This window comes from Anolis carolinensis, chromosome 1 (assembly GCF_035594765.1).
Source record: "Anolis carolinensis isolate JA03-04 chromosome 1, rAnoCar3.1.pri, whole genome shotgun sequence".
In the NCBI taxonomy this organism is placed as follows: Eukaryota; Metazoa; Chordata; class Lepidosauria; order Squamata; family Dactyloidae; genus Anolis; species Anolis carolinensis.
The window spans coordinates 193,385,492-193,406,499 of NC_085841.1; the positions used below are offsets into that span (position 1 = coordinate 193,385,492).

At 41.4% G+C, this 21,008-nt stretch overlaps 1 protein-coding gene across 2 annotated transcripts in view; it reads left to right on the forward strand.

Moving 5' to 3' along the window:
- The first annotated feature begins 6,391 nt into the window (after nucleotides 1–6,391).
- The window catches only part of itga4 (integrin subunit alpha 4), a 52,269-nt gene continuing 37,652 nt past the window's right edge, over nucleotides 6,392–21,008 (forward strand). Inside the window, exons 1-6 of one of the 2 annotated variants that reach the window (XM_062963147.1) lie at nucleotides 6,392–6,997; nucleotides 9,242–9,363; nucleotides 16,050–16,156; nucleotides 16,771–16,897; nucleotides 17,430–17,497; nucleotides 20,322–20,448. In XM_062963147.1, the coding sequence (XP_062819217.1) occupies nucleotides 6,780–6,997; nucleotides 9,242–9,363; nucleotides 16,050–16,156; nucleotides 16,771–16,897; nucleotides 17,430–17,497; nucleotides 20,322–20,448 (769 nt within the window). In that variant the 5' untranslated portion in view covers nucleotides 6,392–6,779. The remainder of the gene's footprint in view (nucleotides 6,998–9,241; nucleotides 9,364–16,049; nucleotides 16,157–16,770; nucleotides 16,898–17,429; nucleotides 17,498–20,321; nucleotides 20,449–21,008) is intronic. The other variant, XM_003227124.4, reaches the window with a different exon arrangement.

Below are 21,008 nucleotides of genomic sequence, written 5' to 3' on the forward strand. Positions count from 1 at the left end.
GGGGCAAATGCACTTACTGGAACAAACAATTGAATACTGCCCAAGTAAGAACTCCAGAACAAAGCTATGGTAATGGGAATGTTATCGTATATAGCACTAAGTATGTACTATAGGTTGCTGAGTGAACAAATGGAGATAGCATTTTACAAAACAATAATTTTACTGGCATACATGAATATATTTAGTAAGCTGTGGAAATGAAAAATGTTTGCTATGAATCTTTAACTTCACTAAACACAAAACAGCAACACATTGCAGTTGAGCAAGTGGATTGCTCTGCACTGTGAAATATGATTCTCCAGCAATGGTGTTCACCTTAGGGATGTTGAAGGTTGGAAATGACTTGAGGACACACAACTAGAAAAGGCTACCCCCACCCAGGTGTTGTGAATCCTGGTTTCTTTCTCTCATAGTTATCACTTTGAGATATCATCTTATTTTGTTTTGTGATATTATTGTCCTTTTATCATACTGAATAAATAGCAACCCCAATGCTCTGAAAATTTGACAATGCTTTGCAAAACTTGCAGAATTAAAAGTGTTTAAGGTATACAGGAATTAATCGCTTACCCAAGTTTCTGAAAAGGAAGTTCTTTTTTTCAGAAAGTCTTTCTATGCTAAGTTTTTAAGCAACATCAGCATTGAAAAAAAATGCTGAAAGGGGTTGGGAAATCACAGAATTTCAATGTTGAATTGCAGCATTGTGCCTGGAGTAAACAAGATCATAACATTAAGGTGTGGGAAAGTATTATTCTACTTCAGCTGATTTACTATAGCTGTATGAGCTTGCCTACAACAGGCAAAATGAGTAGCAGTTGCCCCAGAATTCCTTACTGAGCATTTGTGATGAGCCAAACAGAAAGACAAGAGGACAGAAGATAAGCCTGTCTCATCAGCTACCTCTATCATGTTTTTAAAAAAGAACTTGACGTGGTCATGAATTTTGGCAGTTGTCTTCATGTGCTCTCTAGAAGGTTCAAAATGTCTTTGTTTATTCATTGCAGCCTTCTCTAACCTGGTTGTTTAAATTAGCATGTGCATACTGTTAATCTTAATAAAACAATGTGCTGAAACACAATGAAGTATTGAGGTGCTGTGACGTTTCGCACACACCAGTGGAAGGCATCCTCAGAGGTTGTGTGGTCTGTTGGAAACTAGGCATGTAGGGTTTATATATCTGTGGAAGATATGGTAAGAACACTTTTTCTCTGGGTGGATCTTTGTCCAGAGGAAAAGTGTTCTTCCTATACATCAAGGGAACCACTGACCACATAGCAAAGCTGGTGAAGAAACATAACCTATAAACTATCTATAGACCCACTAAGAAAGTCCAAGTGCTACGTTCAGCAAAGGACAAGAGAGATCCTCTCACCTCTTCAGGAGCCTACCGTATACCATGCAGCTGTGGCCAAGTCTACAAGGGACCACCAAATGCAACATTGCCCAACCACGAATCAAGAAACATGAAAAGCACTACAGACTGACTCAACCAGAGAAGTCAGCCATAGCAGAGTACTTGATGAACCAACCTGGACACAGCATATTATTTGAGAAAGAGAAATGCTGGACCCCTCTAACAACCACCATGTCAGACTACACAGAGAAGCCATTGAAATCCAGAAGGATGTGGTCAATTTCAACATAAAGGAGGAAACCATGAAAATGAATAAAATCTGGGTACCAGTATTAACAAACTCCAAAATCAGGACAGTAAATAAAGAACAACACTCAGAAAACAGCAGGCATGAAACAATCAGAGCCAGCTAACACTTCCTAACAAAGGATTCCCCAAGGCAGGAATTAGTCAGGCTTTGAAGTTGTAAGGCCATTCAATGCTAATCATGTCAAGAGTCAGACGCCAGTTAACAAACAAAACAGAGTTTATTCCGAAGATAAGCCAAAAATAACATGAACACAGAAAGTATCCTTGAAACACTTCATTTATCAGTGTTTCAAGAGTAGTTTGGACAAAAATAACTCAAAAACAAGCCACGCTATTTTCCCATGCTAGCATTCAATAAAAACTAAAAGACGCTTCAATTCAGCTTTGGAGAACAAATAGAGTTGACTGCAAGAAAATATGCAAAATAAACGAAGGCTTGAAACCTTCCAGAAGCTGCAGAGTATAACTGAAAGTGCAAAAGCCTCTTTTGGCTTCAAACAGTTTCTGAAAACAGACAGCCGGCTCTGCGGATTTAAAGGGACAGTTCCCAAAAGAAAAACAGCAAACTGGCTTGAAAACAAACAAACTAGAAGAGCAGTAAACTGCTTCCACGGTGCAGATAAAGCCGAAAGCTTCAAAGGGATGATGAATAGCCGTCGTCAGGAGAATCCAAGGTCAGGTCAGGAGGCAGCAGCAAATTCCGAAAGGCAAACCAGTAGTCAGAAGCCGGGAGTAGTCGTCAGTCAGAGGGCGTAGACAGAAGCCAGGTCAAATTCAATCCAAAGTCCGAAGAGGGTGCAGTCATCCAAACCAGGTCCACGATAAGACACAGCGAGAGCCAAGCCAGGTGTTATCAGCAGCTAGAAATAGTAATCAGAATGCAGTCCAGGGAAACCCACACAGTTCCATCCCTCTGCTGCAGAGCAGTCCCAGATAACTTACATCCGAATCACAGTCCAAGTCCAGTCTTCACGGAAACACAGAGATCCCAATGGCGCCTCAGCAACACCTTGCCACACGCAAAGTGCAGTGGCCAAACATTCCCATTTTATTCCCCTTCCTCCTGGGTGACCAAACACTCACACCCAAACACCAGGTGTCCCAAATCTACTCAGAGTCCGAACTCCACACAGCTAGAGCTCGTGGATCCGGAGTACCTAGCAATTCATCGGAGTCCCAATCATCCTGCCCACACTTAGCCCCATGAACACTTAAAGAACCATCCTCCCTTCTCCAAGCATCCCAAGTGGGATCAGCTCCTGCAGAAACCCCAGGTTCAGTAGTATCCATAGGCCCCAAATCCCCAGACATCTCCGGTGGCTGTGCCCATTCAGTGCCCACTTCCCCAGCCACCACCTGTTCCTCAGCATCCATTTCCCCAAACTCCCCATCTGAATCTTCCTCAGAAGATCCCCCATATAGCTCTCTAAGTCGCTTCCTGCGCTACTCCTCCAGTGAACCCTCATCACGAGGGTTTTTTCTTCCTCTTCGAATCCCATCACCATCAACCATAATCCCCGAAGGCGCAGTCACAACAAATCAAGGTGGCCAATTGCAACATTCCCTCAAGCAGAAAAGAGTTCTTTCTCCACCGTGGACATTATTCCACAGATATATAAACCCCATTTGCCTAGTTTCTAACAGATCTCACAACCTCTCGAGAATGCCTGCCATAGATGTGGGCTAAACGTCTGGAGAGAATGCCTCTGGAACATGGCCATACAACCCGGAAAACTCACAGCAACACAGTGATTCTGGCCATGAAAGCCTTCGATAGAACATTGAAGTCTTCTTTTTATGACATATCAACCTATCCCTATTCCCTCTTTTCCTATTTGTTATACTTGTTGAGCTTTTAGAATCTTCTTTCATGGAAGGAAACATTTTTATCCTTTAGGCCCCTTCCACACAGCTGTATAAAATCCACATTGAATGATTATATGGTAGTGTGGAATCAGATAACCCAATTCAAAAGTAAATATTGTAAATTATCTGTCCTGATACTCTGGGTTATATGACTGTGTGGAAGGGGCCTTAGTTTTTGATCTGATAGCATGGTATTCTTGTCACTCAAGAAATTACAGAGGAAAATGCTATTATTTACCAAGCCAGCATGCCTTTCAGTAAACCACACCAAGCACATGTTAATGTGGACAGGTGGAAAGGAAAGCCACACTCCATTCATGCCATAGGAGGAAACAGAGAAAAGCTGCCAATGGCTAATAATTCCAAAACTGGCAGCTGCATGATATCTTTAGCAGCAGCAGCAGAACCCACAAAAATGCTATCTCAGTCAACAAGCCTCTGAGTTCTCAAAGCATCTCATCCCAGGCATTAAAACAAAAGCTGACTCACTACTTTGTGATATTTTACTTGATTGTATGAAAACAATGGATCTCCAGCCTTGGTTCTCCAAGTGTTTTAACTCCCACCATCCCTGAGCACACAGACCATGCTGGATGGAACTTCTGGAAGCTCAAATCCAAAATTTGTACCAACTAAAACCTGAGGACCATTTCCTTACAAGGGGATAGCATGCAACCTTCCAGATTTTGTTGGAGTACTAATATTAGCAGCCTTGGTGAGGAATCTTGGGAGATGCACTTCAACAACCTCTGGGGCTCCTTTTAGGTAAAGGTAAAGGTTTTCCCCTGCCATTAAGTCTAGTCATGTCCAACTCTGGGGTTGGTGCTCACCTCCATTTCTAAGCCGAAGAGCCGGCATTGTCCATAGACACCTCCTAGGTCATGTGGCTGGCATGACTGCATGGAGCGCTGTTACCTTCCTGCCAGAGTGGTACCTATTAATCTATTAACATTTGCATGTTTTCGAACTGCTAGCTTGGCAGATGCTGGGGCTAACAGCGGGGGCTCACCCCACTCCCTGGATTCGAACTGCCAACCTTTTGATCAGCAAGTTCAGCAGTTTAACTCACTGTGTCACCGGGGGCTCCTTTTACACTGTCATATAATCCAAATGATCAAATCAGATAATCCACTTCATCTGTTTTGAACTGGATTATATTAGTCTACACTGAATCTAGAATCTAGATTTTCTATGGCAGTGTAGGAGGAGCCTTTGAATCTCCATTGGGAGAGAAGCAGCAGCATATAAATAACATTTTGGTGTCTCATATGTCAGCCCTGTTCCTGGGTCTAGGGTGCTATGTTTTATGTAGTTTAACTGATTTTTAGTGGCTTTATTGGTTTTAACTATGTATTTTGAATAAGACCTGTGTTTAATTCTTATTCTAATATTTGTATGCTTTGGGCTTTAATTTACATGTTGTATGGTTTTTAGTATTAGCTGCTCTGAGTCTCCTTTGGGAGAGAGGCAGCCGCATACGAATAACAACATTAACAATAATCTCATCCATAGAGTGCTGGAAAATGGCAAGGTAAATTATTAATAAATAAAGTAGATATACTCCCAATAGGGTTTTTAGACAATAAAGAGGAACAGATATTTGGCAAAGTGATAACAAATTTAAAACAAAATAGAATGAAATTGATAAGAGACCTTCTAAACCCAGATGGGACAATTAAGGAATGGGAAAATATAAAGGACAATTGTGGTCAGTGTATGCATATTGAAACAGCGATGGATCTTGATATTATTCTACTGTGTTTACAATAAAAAAATATATATATTTTTTAAAAACAGCATTTTGGTGCCTCAAATGTCAACCTTGTTTACGGGTATATTTAACCTGCCGATTCCAAAAATGGTACCTGTTATCAGTTCTCAGCTCTAGTTTTTGAGATAGGACCCCTACTACTCTGCCATATAATCAGATGATCAAAGCAGATAATTCACATCATCTGCTTTGAACTGGATTATGTGAGGCCCCTTCCATACAGCCGAATAAAAGCCCATTTTCGGCTTTGAACCAGAATATTTAGCAGTGTGGACTCAGGGCCCTTTCACACAGCCCTATAACCAAAAATATCAGGCCAGAAAATCCCACAATATCTGTTTTGAACGGAGTTATCTGAGTCCATACTGCCATATATCCCAGGGCCCTTCCACACGGCCAGAATATCCCAGAATATCTGTTTTGAACGGGGTTATCTGAGTCCACACTGCCATATATCCCAGGGCCCTTCCACACAGCCCTATAACCCAGAATATCAAGTCAGAAAATCCCACAATATGTGCTTTGAACGTGGTTATCTGAGTCCACATTGCCATATATCCCAGGGCCCTTCCACACAGCCAGAATATCCCAGAATATCAAGTCAGAAAATACCACAATATGTGTTTTGAACGTGGTTATCTGAGTCCACATTGCCATATATCCCAGGGCCCTTCCACACAGCCAGAATATCCCAGAATATCAAGTCAGAAAATCCCACAATATCTGCTTTGAACGGGGTTATCTGAGTCCATACAGCCATATATCACAGGGCCCTTCCACACAGCCCTATATCCCAGAATATCAAGTCAGAAAATCCCACAATATCTGTTTTGAACTGGGTTGTCTGAGTCCACACTCAGCTACTGTGGGATTTCCTGCCTTGATATTCTGGGATGTAGGGCTGTGTGGAAGGGCCCTGAGTCAACCCTGCCATAAATCCCAGTTCAAAGCAGATATTGTGGGATTTTATTCTTTTGTGTTAGGCGGAAGCGAGGGTCACAACTGCTGCTGTCTTTCAGAAGTGTGCCTGTTCCCTCACAACTTTTCCCCGTCTTGAGCCCACTTCGACGTTGCTCGGTTTGTGGGAGGCAAGGGGTGTGTTCCTCGTCTTGTGGGCATTTCCTTCTTTTGCTGGGACAACCCCACGACCCTCGTCTTGCTCTCCTCCTTTTTCTCTGTCTCTCGTTTCCCTCCTCTTTGTCCCTAATTGAAAGCAGCGGCCTCTCTCTTGCGCGCCTTTGCGAGGCAGGCAGGGCCAGGAGCGCCTCCTCAAGCCTTGCAGGGGAGAGCCAGCCCCAAACTTCACCGTCACCCCGCCCTAGAGGCAGCCGCCCAGCTCCAACTTCTGACACAAAACGGGACTGCTCCTCGCTTTGAACTTGGCGCCTCTTCGGCTCCAAGAAACCTCCTCAGTTTCGGGACTTGGAAGCAGCAGACTTTTAGAACTTTTCGAACAACGACAAGAGTCAGCCAAGAGGGATGAGGGCTCCTTGGCAGCAACAGAAGCAGCAGGCAGCGAAGGAGGCGCCTTTTCTCTCCCCGCCAGGACTGGCCCGCCTGCTCCTGTCCCTCAGCTGTTGCTCCACGGCTGCCCAGGCTTACAACTTGGACACGCTGAGCCCACTGGTCTTCCAAGGGGACAACGGGACTTTGTTTGGCTACTCGGTGCTCCTCCACAGCGTGGGCCGCAGCCCCTGGTGAGTAGCACTAGCCAGCCCCCAGGACGCCTCTTCTTCCCACACAGCCCTATATCCCAGAATATCAAGGCAGAAAATCCCACAGTATCTGCTTTGAACTGGTTATCTGTGTCCACACTGCCATATATCCCAGTTCAAAGCAAATAATGTGAGATTTTATTCAGCTGTGTGGATGCGGTCCAGTCACCCTTTTCATCCCTGACTCTGGCTGCTCTCCTTGGGCTCAGTGACTCTTTGACACTAAGGACCTTTTGGGGAAGTTCATGAGGATGATGAAAAAATGGCCTTTTTAGTCCATTAGCGTTAGAAACCGAAATGTTGCCTTATTGATTACCTATCACATGCCTAGGGGCCCCTGGTGGCACAGTGTGTTAAAGCGCTGAGCTGCTGAACTTGCGGACCAAAAGGTCCCAGGTTCAAATTCCGGGAGCAGAATGAGCACCCGCTGCTAGCCCCAGCTACTGCCAACTTAGCAGTTCAAAAACATGCAAATGTGAGTAGATCAATAGGTACCACTCCAGCGGGGCGCTCCATGCAGTCATGCCGGCCACATGACCTTGGAGATGTCTGTGGACAACGCCGGCTCTTCGGCTTAGAATATAGATGAGCACTAACCTCCAAAGTTGGTCACGACTGGACTTAACATTACTTATCACATGCCTTCCCAATTTGCTGGTTTCTTCCTTACTTATCAAATTCATCCCTTGTTGGGCTCTTGTGAGTTTTCCGGGCTGTATGGCCATATTCCAGAGGCATTCTCTCCTGACGTTTCACCTACATGTGTGGCAGGCATCCTCGGAGGTTGTGAAGTCTGTTAGAAACGAATCGAGTGGGGTTTATATATCTGTGGGCCTGTCCCCACAGCCCTATATCCCAGAATATCAAGGCAGAAAATCCCACATTCGTTCAGTTGTGGGGTTTTTCAGCCTTGATATTCTTCCTTGATATTTGTACTAAAAGGTCCCAGATTCAAATCCCGGGAGCGGAGTGAGCGCCCGCTGTTAGCCCCAGCTCCTGCCAACCTAGCAGTTCGAAAACATGCAAATGTGAGTAGATCAATAGGTACCGCTCCAGCGGGAAGGTAACGGCGCTCCATGCAGTCATGCCGGCCACATGACCTTGGAGGTGTCTACGGACAATGCCGGCTCTTCGGCTTAGAAATGGAGATGAGCACCAACCCCCAGAGTTGGTCACGACTGGACTTAACGTTAGGGGAAACCTTTACCTTTACCTATTCTGGGATATAGGGCTGTGTGGAAGGGCCCTATGAGTTCTCCAGGCTGTATGTACCAGAAGCTTTCACTTCTGACATTTTACCCACATCTGTGGCAGGCATCCTCAAAGGTTGTCAGGTCTGTTGGAAACTTGGCAAGGGAGGTATATAATCTGTGGAATGATGTCCAGGGTGGGAGAAAGAAGTCTTGTCTGTTTGAGGCAGGTGTGAATGTTGCAATTGGCCACTTTGATTAGCATTGAATATCCTTGCAGCTTCAAAGCCTGGCTGTTTCCTGCCTGAGGGAATCCTTTGTTGGGAATTGTTAGCTAGCCCTGGTTATTTCATGCTTGACATTAAATGCCATTAAATGCTAATCAAGGTAGCCAATTGCAACATTCATGCCTAGCTCATAGAATCATAGAGTTGAAAGAGACCTCACAGGCCATCCAGTTCAACCCCCCGGCCAAGAAACAGGAGTTCAGCAGTGGAATTGTCTGCCCTGGAGTGTGATGGAGGCTCCTTCTTTGGAGGCTTTTAAGCAGAGACTGGATGGCCACCTTTCAGGGATGCTTTGAATACGATTTCCTGCTTCTTGGCAGGGAGTTGGACTGGATGGCCCATGAGATCTCTCCCAACTCTATGATTCTATATACTCTTTGGTCATATAACAGTTTATCAGGTGGAAATGAGTCATGAGTGCAAAAAGGTTAAGACACCTTGATATAGATTAATGCTGTGCTCACAATGATTGACCCTGGACTGGTGCTAGTCATCGAGCTATTGTCTGATGTTCTCTGCCTAGTTTCCAGAAAAAAAGTGCAATTGCTGTACCCAAGGGACACCAATATAGTTCCTGTCCCTGGCACACTGGAAAATGACGATCCCCAATATCAGAATAAACACTGGCCTAGAGGATTTCATTTCAGTTCACTTTGGTTCCTCTTTCTAGGTCCTAGGAAGATTGTGAACAAGCTCTTGCCAGGGAAATTGCTCTCTTACTGACATTTCATTTTTGCTTTCTTCCTTAGGCTTGTTGTAGGAGCCCCTAAAGCCAACTGGTCTACAAACACATCAGTTGTGAGTCCAGGTGCAATTTACAGGTGCCAAATTGGGAAGAATCCAGAGCGATCTTGTGAAGCACTTCAAGTGGGTGAGTAAGTGGAAGGTGGGACTTGGTGGCCTTGCCATCTTCCTAGCCAAACATGAGCCATGTCTTAGACAAATCCATTGGATAAAGCATTAGCCAAATGTTCTAACAGGCTCCTTCTGTATCGTTTTTCAGTGGTTTTCTATTTTCCCTTCATTATTCTCATAACATCTCCAAAGTGGGGAAAAGACAGAATTAAAATATTATTTCACCCTTATGTGAGCTTTTTCTATCTTTATTGAAAGAAGATTGGCTGTTTACTAACAGGCTCTGAGATTATTGTTGCTGTCCATTCTATATGATATTGCCTTTTTGGTGAATATATAATGTGTCCTATTTATAATGTCCCATCTACTTGCTTGCTTATCTTTTTTGAGTTTCCATTTATTTTGACAAATTTAATAATTTGAGTATTTTCTTAAAATACAGAGAAATATATGCCAATAAAAACATGTAAAACAACCCAAACCTTTTCTTGTATATGTAAATATGAATTAGTCAATAGTACTTAATCACAAGTAATTATCTTTCTGATTGTACCATTAAAATTTTAAGACTACACTAGAAACACAAGCTCAAACAGAAAAAAACATTGTGTATTTGAATAAAATGTTTCAATATCTTCTAAAGGCAAAAGGAAGTTTTAAAGGAAACAAAAGTACACTTTTAACCTCACTAAACTGTGAGGGCTTAGAAATATCTGGTTTTGTTCTAGATTGTGATTTTTTGGTGTGTATTCTTAACTTTCTTAGACTCTGAAGTGCCAAAATATTCAACTTCTATTGCTCTTCTATCTCAATGAAATGGCTGGTTGCAACTGAATTAGCACCAGTGACTAAAACCGATAATCAAAATACCATTTTTAGAGTTTCATTTCCCGCCTTTTTCTCACAGTGTCCATGAAGCAGTTATTTCATAAGCATGTGGGAACTTGCGATAACCTTTTCAAGGTGATAAAGCATTCAACAGTTTTGGTGCTAAAGTCAGTTGAAGTATGAAAGAGGATTTTAAAACCAGCTAGCCTTTCTCTTTCCTAAATGAATTCTAGCTCTGGAATCACAATTGCTGGGAATGAAGGATCTTGTGGATATATCAGCAGAAAAATGCTGCCTGCATGGTATATCTATCTGCATTTTACATAAAATGCAGCCTATTCAAGACTGAGTATTATCTTCCCTTCAGGCTTTTTACTGAAAACAGAGCTCTATTGAGTATCTTTGCTGAAGCTTAGGAAGAAAGCTAGATGAAAGATCAGGTCTTCTCCATGTAAGGATTTTCATCAGCTGACTTGCACATTCATGTCTCATTCCCAAATGAATTCAGTATCAAGCACCAATGTGTGTTAGTTAAAGAACTGGCACAAAGGAAAGAATTCATTTCCCCTGAAATGTGATGTTATTCCTATTGCACATTAGACTGCAATTTATCAAATGATATGAGATACAAATGGGAGGAGGCAGAAAACCATAGCCTTGAGAGCACACATGGGTTCTTTGTAGAAGACTGAGGGAAGCTCAGTATAATTGTTGAAGGCATTCATGGCTGGAATCACCGGGTTGCTGTGAGTTTTCTGGGCTGTATGACCATGTTCCTGAAGCATTCTCTCCTGATGTTTCGCCCACATCTATGGCAGTTGTAAGGTCTGTTGGAAACTAGGATCAAATGCTAATTAAGGTGGCCAATTACAATATTCACACTTGCTTCAAACAGACAAGAGTTCTTTCTCCCACCTGGACCTTCCATAAATAGATAAGCCCCACTTGCCTAGTTTCCAATATACCTCACAACCTCTGAGGGTGCCTGCCATAGATGTGTGCGAAGTGTCAGGAAAGAATGCTTCTGGAACATGGGCATACAGCCCAGAAAACTCACAGCAACCCAAGCTCAATATATTTAACAAGTTGAGATGAACATCGAGGTGATCTCCCTTATTAAAAGAGTTTAACAGAAGAATCTGAGTTTGATATTGCTGGCGGAAGGAGATTGCTTTCAAATTGAATCAAGAGACAACAAGCCAGCTTAGTAGATGCTGGACAAGACAACTGGCATGCATTCGTATTGGTCCTCAAATACTTCATTGCTCCTCCTTGTACAGCTCACACCTGGTGAGTGATGGGTAACCCCACAAAAGATCCAACATGTAGTCTCCAGCATCTCTATGTAGGACTGGGAACGACTGTTGAAACTGTGGACAGTGCTGATCTGTATCTATAATACAGATCTGTGTGGACCAATGAAATGATGTGTCGTGGACTATACAGGAACAGCTGTGGAAGTGTCAGCAGTGTTTCAGTAGTTCTTCTTCCAGATGCTGCCCTCTGAAACCACATTTTGCTATTTCAGTAAGATACTTTCTGTGTGAATGTACCTCTTAGGTGTATTCCTACAAGCAAAGAGGCAAGGGCTTGAAGCTGGCATCTCTGGCAGCAAAGAGGGATGGAAACATACTGAGAGAGCCCTTCCCTGCGTTTGCATTGCTTGTTGCTTGATTATTTGCACTTAACTGTAAATACTGTCCATGCTAGTACTTTTTCTCAGGATTCATTATTGTATTGCATTTGGATGCATGCTGTTCATCAAGATCATCAAGATATTCCATATTTGAAAATAAGAACTCTGACCAGCCATACCGAGCAGTATGATGAGATGCTGACTATAATAATAATAATAATAATAATAATAATAATAATAATAATAATAATAATAATAATTTTTTTAAAAAACTTTATCTATATACCGCCCTATCTCCCGGATGGGACTCAGGGCGGTTTATAGTCATAAAAGCAAACACAAACATTACATAACAACATAATACACATTATTAAACAAAGTAAAATGATACAATTATAACAATAAATCACACTTACATGACCAGATCAAGTACCTAGATCAGTAGGCAGGACTGTTGTGTCAAGTTCACCCTTTCTCCAAAGTATTTTATTTTCCATTCTTGCAGCTGTGTAACTGGCTTCACTGATAACTTCAGCCGGTGAAGCATACTCATAAAATGATGGACAAGGGCCCTTCCTATTCCTTGTACAGATGTTAGTTGGATTGGCAGTTCACAGTCCAATTAACAGTCCAATTAATTATCTTCCCCCATGCTTGAGGCATCAGGCTGATTGAGGGGGTCCTGGAGAAGCCATGAGGCATACACAGCTTTGACGTCCAACATATACAGCTGAGTGTCGCTATGTGTGGGCTATTCATGCCTCCCAGCATCTGCCACCTGAATCAGTTGTCTCATTCTGCTTCATAACTGAGCTGGCATTCAGCCTCACATTGCTTGCCTTTCTTCTATAAACCCCCAAAATAAGGCCAGTATGTCATAATCGAGAGCAAGTGTTGTGTGGTTTGAACATTAGACTCTGACTCTGGAAATCAGAGGTGAAATTCCTCTTCAGTCATGATACCCACTGAGTGACCTTGGACAAATCACACTCTCAGATGAAGGCAATGGCAAACTTCAACCTGTGATAGGGTTGCCTTAGGGTTACAATTGGGTGGAAATGACTTGAAGGTACAACCACCATTATCATTCTCATATTCTCTTATTTGTATGCTGCTTTTCTATGGGGAAACCTTGAAAGTGAATCACAGCCCCAGAAATGTTTTACATAGTATTAGATCATTTTGAGTTACTTCTCTAAAGAACTTTTTTTCCTCCTGTTTCCAGAAACAGTTTTATTTAAACCACTAAGGTGTCAGTTAGATAAGCCTCTCAAGGTTTCTTTAACCTATAAACAGAGATCCCTCTGAGCAGCTGGTGATGATACTAAGCTGAACCAGATGTGAGGAAACCTATTTTAGTTGTGTACTACTGAACACCAAGTGCAGCTGAGTAATAGTTTACTTAATTCCCCTTTTTGAAAAATAATGTTCTACATCTAAAGTTGCACATAGGTCTTTCTAAAAATGAAAATGTGTCTTCAAAAATAATGTTCAAATTTGGACAAATCCATCAAAATGAACTAGCCAATTGGTATGTTAACAAGAAGAATGTTAAACTTATGGCTCCCAAAGGGTGCCTTAGCATTAATCAGCACAGGAAGATGTATTTCTTTTTACCACTTATGAGTTTTTACTCATCAGTTTCCTGTTTATGAAACTTTACTGATCATAAGCAATGAATTAAATAAAATGCCTATTCAGTACTGGAAATTTTTGTCAGTAAGGCAACTAGAATCTTTTAAGAGTCACAGAAGGTCAGAAATCAGGACTTGAGTCTAGTTTCTTGCATTTGAATAGAAGTCTAGAAGTTAGACTGCAGTTCCTAGCATTCATCACCATTGGTTGTGTATGATTTGTTCCAATAAAAAAGTCAATTCATTGGAAAGTACAGGATAGCCTGGAATAGTCCTGATTGTATTAATATCAGAATAATAAGCAAAAAGGCACAAAGAGTCACAAAATAAGTCCAGTAAAATACAATACACATGTCACCACCCATGATAACCACATAGGTTTGCCTCAGATTGTACATTGGATTTCAGTGTGTTCTATGTGGTTAGAAACTGACACATTTTCTGAAAATGCTAATTCCTGTTTGCTAGCAGCTCTGCATAAGCTCAGAAAATATTTTTGCTTTGTGAATTGTGAGCTTGTATTATGGTTTTATTTTAATTTTATTTATTTTTTTACTTCAGAAAACCATTTCTGAGGTTCTAAGGTACATTTTTAGAAACTAGTTTCATGTTTAGACTTGGGTCTGAGTGACAAGGCCTATGTGTGCCTATGTGTGTCAATGTTGATCATGTTAGTACAATGGTTCTCACCTGTGGGTCCCCAGATATTTTGGCCTACAACGGCTGGTTGTGTAATGGGTTAAACCCTTGTGCTGGCAGGACTGATGACTGAAAGGTCGGCAGTTCGAATCCAGATGGTGAACTCTCATCTGTCAGCTCTAGCTCCCCATGCTAGGACATGACAGAAGTTCCCACAGGATGGTAAAACATAAAACATCCTGGTGTTCCCTGGGCAACATCCCTGCAGATGGCCAATTTTCTCAAACCAGAAGAGACTTGCAGTTTCTCAAGTCGCTCCTGACACAAAAAACAAAAAAGAAAAAAACTTGGGTCCCATCTCTAAGATATCTCATTATTTACATTCATGCAAATACAAGCATTCCAGAATCTTGCGGGGGGGGGGGGCATCCTAAAATCCAAAACATGTTTGATAAAAGGACACTCAACCTTTGGGTAAGTGATACTCTGATTTTTATTGTAAAATACTATATCCTTAATGCAAGTGGGGAATGTTGGATGTACAAAATGCTGCTGCTCGTTTTCATAACGTTCCCTTCCATCCCTCATCATTGTCTTGCCTACTTAACTAGTATTCTGTAATCACTGAGCATGCTCACATCCCACTGGATTTGGGGGGGGGGGGGTTCTTTTAAAAATTGTGCTTAACAATCAAATGGATCCTGCTTTCCAACATCCCAAATGATTCATATTGGAGTTTCTTTACTTATACCACCTATGTGCCAATGGAGAGAAAACACCCACTTTTTCAAATAGAACGGCCACCACACTATTCTCCCTGACTGTTGCCTGACTTCATTTTACCCTTAAATTGATATTATAAGGCTGGTGAACCACTTGATACTAACTTAAAAACACACAGGGTATGTGGGAAAAACAATCTCCGCTGAGATGTTGTTCAAGACAAGTTTAAGTCTTAGCTCAGCTTGCTAGATTCCTCACCAAATCTCACTTTAAGCAGGAGACTGAAAAACTGTGTGGTTTGCATGTGTATGTTCTATTTTGCATAAAAAGCCTTGCACAAAATTAGCACTTTTTCCTTTGTGAAACTATGTATACATGCACACACAATTTTTGTGCTGAAAAACTTGTTTTCCCATTTACCACATGGCTCTAAGTTCAAAAGTGGAACGATTGTGCTATGCCATTATTAAACTGTCATTACATCCTTATCCTCATGTAACTTTGAGTTTTGTAACATAGTGGTTTACTGGTAATATTATTCTCATTTAGTTACTGTCACCTCAGCAGGCATGTAGCCGGGGGAGGGGGGGGGCTTGAGGGGCTTCAGCCTCCCCCTCCCAGAAATTCTCAGGGTGGTCCGCGAGAAGGCCTTACATTTATTATTTAAAATGTTATGTTTATTCATATCATGATCTGATCACCATGATCAATATATCCCATACGCATGGGGGTATTGGGATAACGATACAAAAGGTTTGCTAGGGTAGACCCTCTCCCGCTCAGACTCAGCCCCCCCCCCCCCGAACCAAAATCGCAGCCCCTCCCGAAACAAAATCCTGGCTACAGGCCTGCACCTCAGCATATCAGTATGATGTCAATGTGCTATCTGTGTTCTCAAATATTAATATATGTGGTTGTTGTATGTTTTCTGAGCTGTATGGCCATGTTCTAGAGATATTCTCTCCTGACGTTTCGCCCACATCTATGGCAGGCATCCCCAGAGATTGTCAGGAGAGAATACTTCTGGAACATGGCCATACAGCCTGGAAAACATACAACAACCCTGTGATCCCAGCCATGAAAGCCTTCGACAACACATTAATATATATGTTGGCACTCCTTCCTTAAGCAAACACTATGAACTTCATGGAGTTGCCAAAAGTCAGTAGGAGACTTGGACACACATACATGCACATGCACATAAGTATTGATGTATGTTTTACTTTTTCTTCTTCTTTAAAGGCGACCCAGAAGGACAGAAGTGTGGAAAAACCTGCTTAGAAGAAAGAGACAATCAGTGGCTGGGGGTGAGCTTGTCAAGGCAGCCAGGAGAAGATGGATCTATTGTTGTAAGGATACTTTTGTCTTAAATTCTACAAATGAAATTATATGTGAAAGGATTAATTCAGTGCTAGACTAGAATGGGGTGGTTTTCAATTGGTGAAGGGGTTTGGCAAAGCTGCATTTTATTGCTGCCAATATTACTCCTGGTGCCCTTGGCAGGGCCAGTCATCTGGCCACCCAAAAGGTCTCCATGGATACTCCTGGGCTTCATCAGTCCTGCTCTAGAGCAGTTCACTCCAGATCAGAGTTTCTCAAACTGTCCTCCCCCAGATGTTTTGAAATTCCTAACAGCTGGTAAGATGGCTGGGATTTTTGGGAGCTGAAATCCAAAACACCTGGAGGAATTTGAGAAACACTGCTCCAGATTAATCAGTTAAATGCAGACATACAAAAAACAGGGGAGGCTGCCCTATTCTGAGGAACCACTAGTCTGTGTAGGATGCCTGGAAATGATCCTGGATCCTCAACTTCTAGTACAGATGATACTGAGCTGTATGGACTCCTGGTCTGACTAGAGGAAAGTTCTCCATTAGTATGTTTCCTGGACCTTAATTGTATTTGTTCAGGTTATCTCTGCAGTTATCACACTTATTTCCACATCTCCTTTGCTTTTCTGTAGGCCTGTGGACATCGATGGAAAAATGTATTTTATATTTCAGAGCACAAACTTCCTAATGGTGTTTGCTACGTGATACCAGCCAATTTCCGGACATTGTTGAGCCAGAGAATATGTCCATGCTATAAAGGTATGTGTATGTGCTAAAGTTCAGTAGGGGAAAAAACTGTTTATAGCAGGCCGATACTCAGTTTTGCAGTAAGGAAAGCCAGTCTTTGGATAATCTCTTTCAGAGCTTTTTCTTAGCAGCCATAATTACTATGAACAGTTAGCAATTTAAACAAAAATGTAGCTTCATAGCTGATGGAAACCTGATTGTACAATTCTTTGTCTTATTGCAACTGTGGATCTATAGATACACTAAAATAATCTTTATTTTCTTTATATGTTCCAAAATTAGAGTGTTTGATTTATTGGTATAATTTAGAGTTTCATTAAAGCAGAGGTGTGTAGTGACATTACATTTTGAACAGAATGTCTTTATTCTTTTGATTTTACTGGGTGGAATATTTTCTTGCTGTCTACTTAATCTCGACATTTCTGTCAAAACAGCTGAAAATAATTTGTGAGACTATTCTGGAAGGATTATTGTTTTTAGTTGCTTAGTTTCTCCCCAAATGCATAGCAATTTTTCTCTGTATTTTTTGTGTGTGAATATTCAGATTACGTAAGACGATATGGAGAAAAATATGGATCGTGCCAAGCTGGAATAGCAACATTTTATACAAAGGTGTGTAATCTACAAATATTGCTTCTTTGTTAAAGATTAATGTCTTCATTTTTCTCACTAAAAATCATCCACTTTCAACTTGTGTCACAAGAATTAGATAAACTGTTTGTACATTCCATTTCTTAATTGCATTTCTATCTTCCTCTTCCTCCACTAAAGTCTGCCAACTTATCCTGGCAGGTAGGTTCATTTCAAGAAAAGAGGGGGAGATCCATAGTCAGAGGGCATATTCACACTGACTATTTAGCGTGAAGTAAGAGTGAATCAGATTCATGGTGGCTATATCATGCATGGAGCTGATCTTTATTAATGCAGCCCAAAGCTGCTTGATGTAGTCTTGAACCACATTAATTGAAGTCGTGGGTTGCTCCAGGTTCTCCCCCAGAATCTAGAGCGAGCCATGACTTTGGGGCTATTGGGTCTGTTCCAACAGCCCCTGTTTATGTGGTCACCCCATGTTCCCTGAGTTTAGGTCCGGGGGATATGAGATGGCACTCACTATACCTTCCTTCGCCCTGTTTACTTCATGATGGTGGTCAGCCGGTATGACATGGGTCGTGCCGGTTGTTCATTAGTTGGAATGATGCCAAAACAATGAAGCCATTGGAGAAGAGAGGGGGAAGGATGAGGTAATGGCTTCTCTCTCCCATTGCTCTGGCCTACAAGTGCCGAGCAACATTCTAGCTGTCATGACAAAGACAACAGGTGGGACAGTAACGGATGCCGTCTGGTGTTACTGAACAGTCAGCAGTGGTGGGAGTGGCAATATAAACCAACCTAGCACACTGGATTGGACCCAGGATAAGTTACCAGTGTATAATTGTTCAGAGATAGAGGGGTTCTATACATTGTCTGTATAACCATATCAAGTGAGATCTTGCTTCTGAATACCTCCCAATGTCCAGGGACTTCCAGTCCTTATCACAGGGTACACTGGGGGAAATTAATACAAGTCAGAAAACATTCTGAAGTTTGAGAAAAAATCTGAAGCAGCTCCTCACTTTGGGAACAGTGTGGAATCATCTTCTCCCTAGTTGCCGGGTGTCTCTGCCATTGACAGCACAGGGTGCCTCCAGTAACCAGGAGCATTCCCAGCACTCCATGGGTGTCTGGACAGGTGATGGGGAAGGTAAAGTGACGGTCTAGCCAGATCAATTGGTTTTGGCATGGCTGAATCATGTACATTCTACTCCACTGCCAACACAAGTTGGGCATGGGGTGTATGGATGCCTTCAAGGGCAGTCTGGAATATTTCTGCTTCAGATTAATTCCGATCCCAATTCAAAATACAGGTTATCACCTACAAAGCCTTAAACAATTTGAGTCCTGCCTATCATCGCAACCGCATCTTCTCCTATAAACAGACGCGGGCTCTGAGATCTGCTGGGGAGGTTCTCCTCTTGCTCCCGCCACCATCACAGGCACGGTTAGTGAGGATGAGAGAGAGGGCCTTCTTGGTGGTGGCCCCCCAGCTCAGGAACTCCCTCCCCAGAGAGATTAGACAAGCCCCCACTATGACCACCTTCCGTAGGGATTTGAACACTTGGATGTTCCAATGTGCTTTTGAAAATGATTAGTCTTTGTTCATGAATGCCCATCCCTATTAACCGATAAGGCTCTACTCAGCACTTTAACCTAGCCCTGGTCTTATATTCTGCTCTTTCACAAGGCTATGCCCAGCCCTCTCTAATCTACTCATGCTCTAGACCTGGTTTTGGTTGTTGAGTTTGTTTGTTTTACTTTAAATGATGTTTTTATACCCTGCTGTGTTTTTAATTGTTCTAATTGGATAGTTTATTTGCTATTAATGATTTTAACTAAGTTTTAGCTGCTGTAATTGTTGTATGTTCAGGGCTTGGTCCTGATTGTAAGCTGTCCCGAGTCCCTTTGGGGAGATGGTTGATGGGGTATAAAAATAGTTATTATTATTATTATTATTATTATTATTATTATTATCATACATCGTACAATAAAATTAAAGCCACCCCCTGGCTTAGAGAGTGACTCTAACCCAGAGGCACACAGTGAGGACTCTGAATTTCTCATGGATACCACCCTTATCTGTACATCGTACTTTCTACTGCGTGCTGAATGCAGCATCCTGATGATTGCTGGTGCCATCAATGCATCTTGGAATTACAAAGTGAAGAGTGAAAATGCTGAGTTGGATGGATCAGCTTTATCTCACTCTTACAAAATACCACCATGCTTCAAAGGCAGTGGTATAAATGACTATTTGCATTGATTTGCATATAAGCCAACCTATATTTTCAGGCTGATATTCCAAAGGTAATATACTTTACAACAGGCAAACTCACCGCAGCACTGTTTTTACCATATATTATGGTCCGTATACATATTTAACATAGAGTTATCTTCTCCATCATGAAAATACATAAATACTAAAAAAAAAAAGAAAAGAACAGAAGGCTTTATTGTCTGGCTCAGAATAACCTTCTCAAAGTAGTAATAAAAGTAATAGCATTCAATTGGGTGTTGTAAAGATCAGTCTACTTTATTGAGAACCTTTTTGCTATAAGAATAATGATCCCCAGAATATTATCCAAAGAAGGGCACATTTGTTGTTGCTTTTAAACCTTGTGGTCTTCTTGGAATTCTTTGTTGACATAATCTTTAGCAACAGAAGTGCTAAACATATTAAACATTTGCAATACATTTCGCTTCACTGTGTTACTGAATGATATAGCCATCAAATAAGCTTGGCTACAGTGAGGGACTTTAAAGCAGACAGAGCAGGAATAAATATGACTCATTCTGATTATCTTTAAGAACTTAAGACTTAAAGCCTTTTGTTTTCTTCCAGGATTTAATTATTATGGGCGCTCCAGGATCAGATTATTGGACTGGATCTATCTTTGTATACAATAAAACCGCAAATATCTATATTTCATATGTGGATGATAGTCAAGTAAAATCTGGGAGTTATCTAGGTAACTGAAATATTTTATCAATCTGTTTTTTAAGTCTTCATTTGCTGGGGACCTACTTCTCTTTAGTTTTCAGTAAAATTAATATCATTCGTGGCCCTAAATAGCAAGTGGTGATGCATGTTCTTGTCTATATTCCAGAAAGACAGACAGGATACTGCATTCCAGTCTATATTGAGAAAAGAAGGATAAATGTATGAACCTAATACTTTTTTAAAATTCATTTTGGCATTTCTAGTGGTTTGGCAGGTAATTGTTCTCATGTTGCAACTGGGAAAAAACTAAATGTAAAAAAATCAAAATGACTTTCAATGCAAAAGAGATTGGGCAATGACTTCTCAGTTGATAAAAAGATTAGCTTACCATAATAAGAACCCACATCCATCCATCAGTAATCACATGTTGGCACATCTTGCGAGTTTACTTCGAAAGGATGTAGATAACACAGGCCAACAAAATCAATTTTTTTGTAATCATCAGAAATAAGAGTAGCACAGTTTAAATCAATTTTTATGCTGATTTTAAATATGTTTTTATTTTTTCCATCACATCAATGTTTAAAA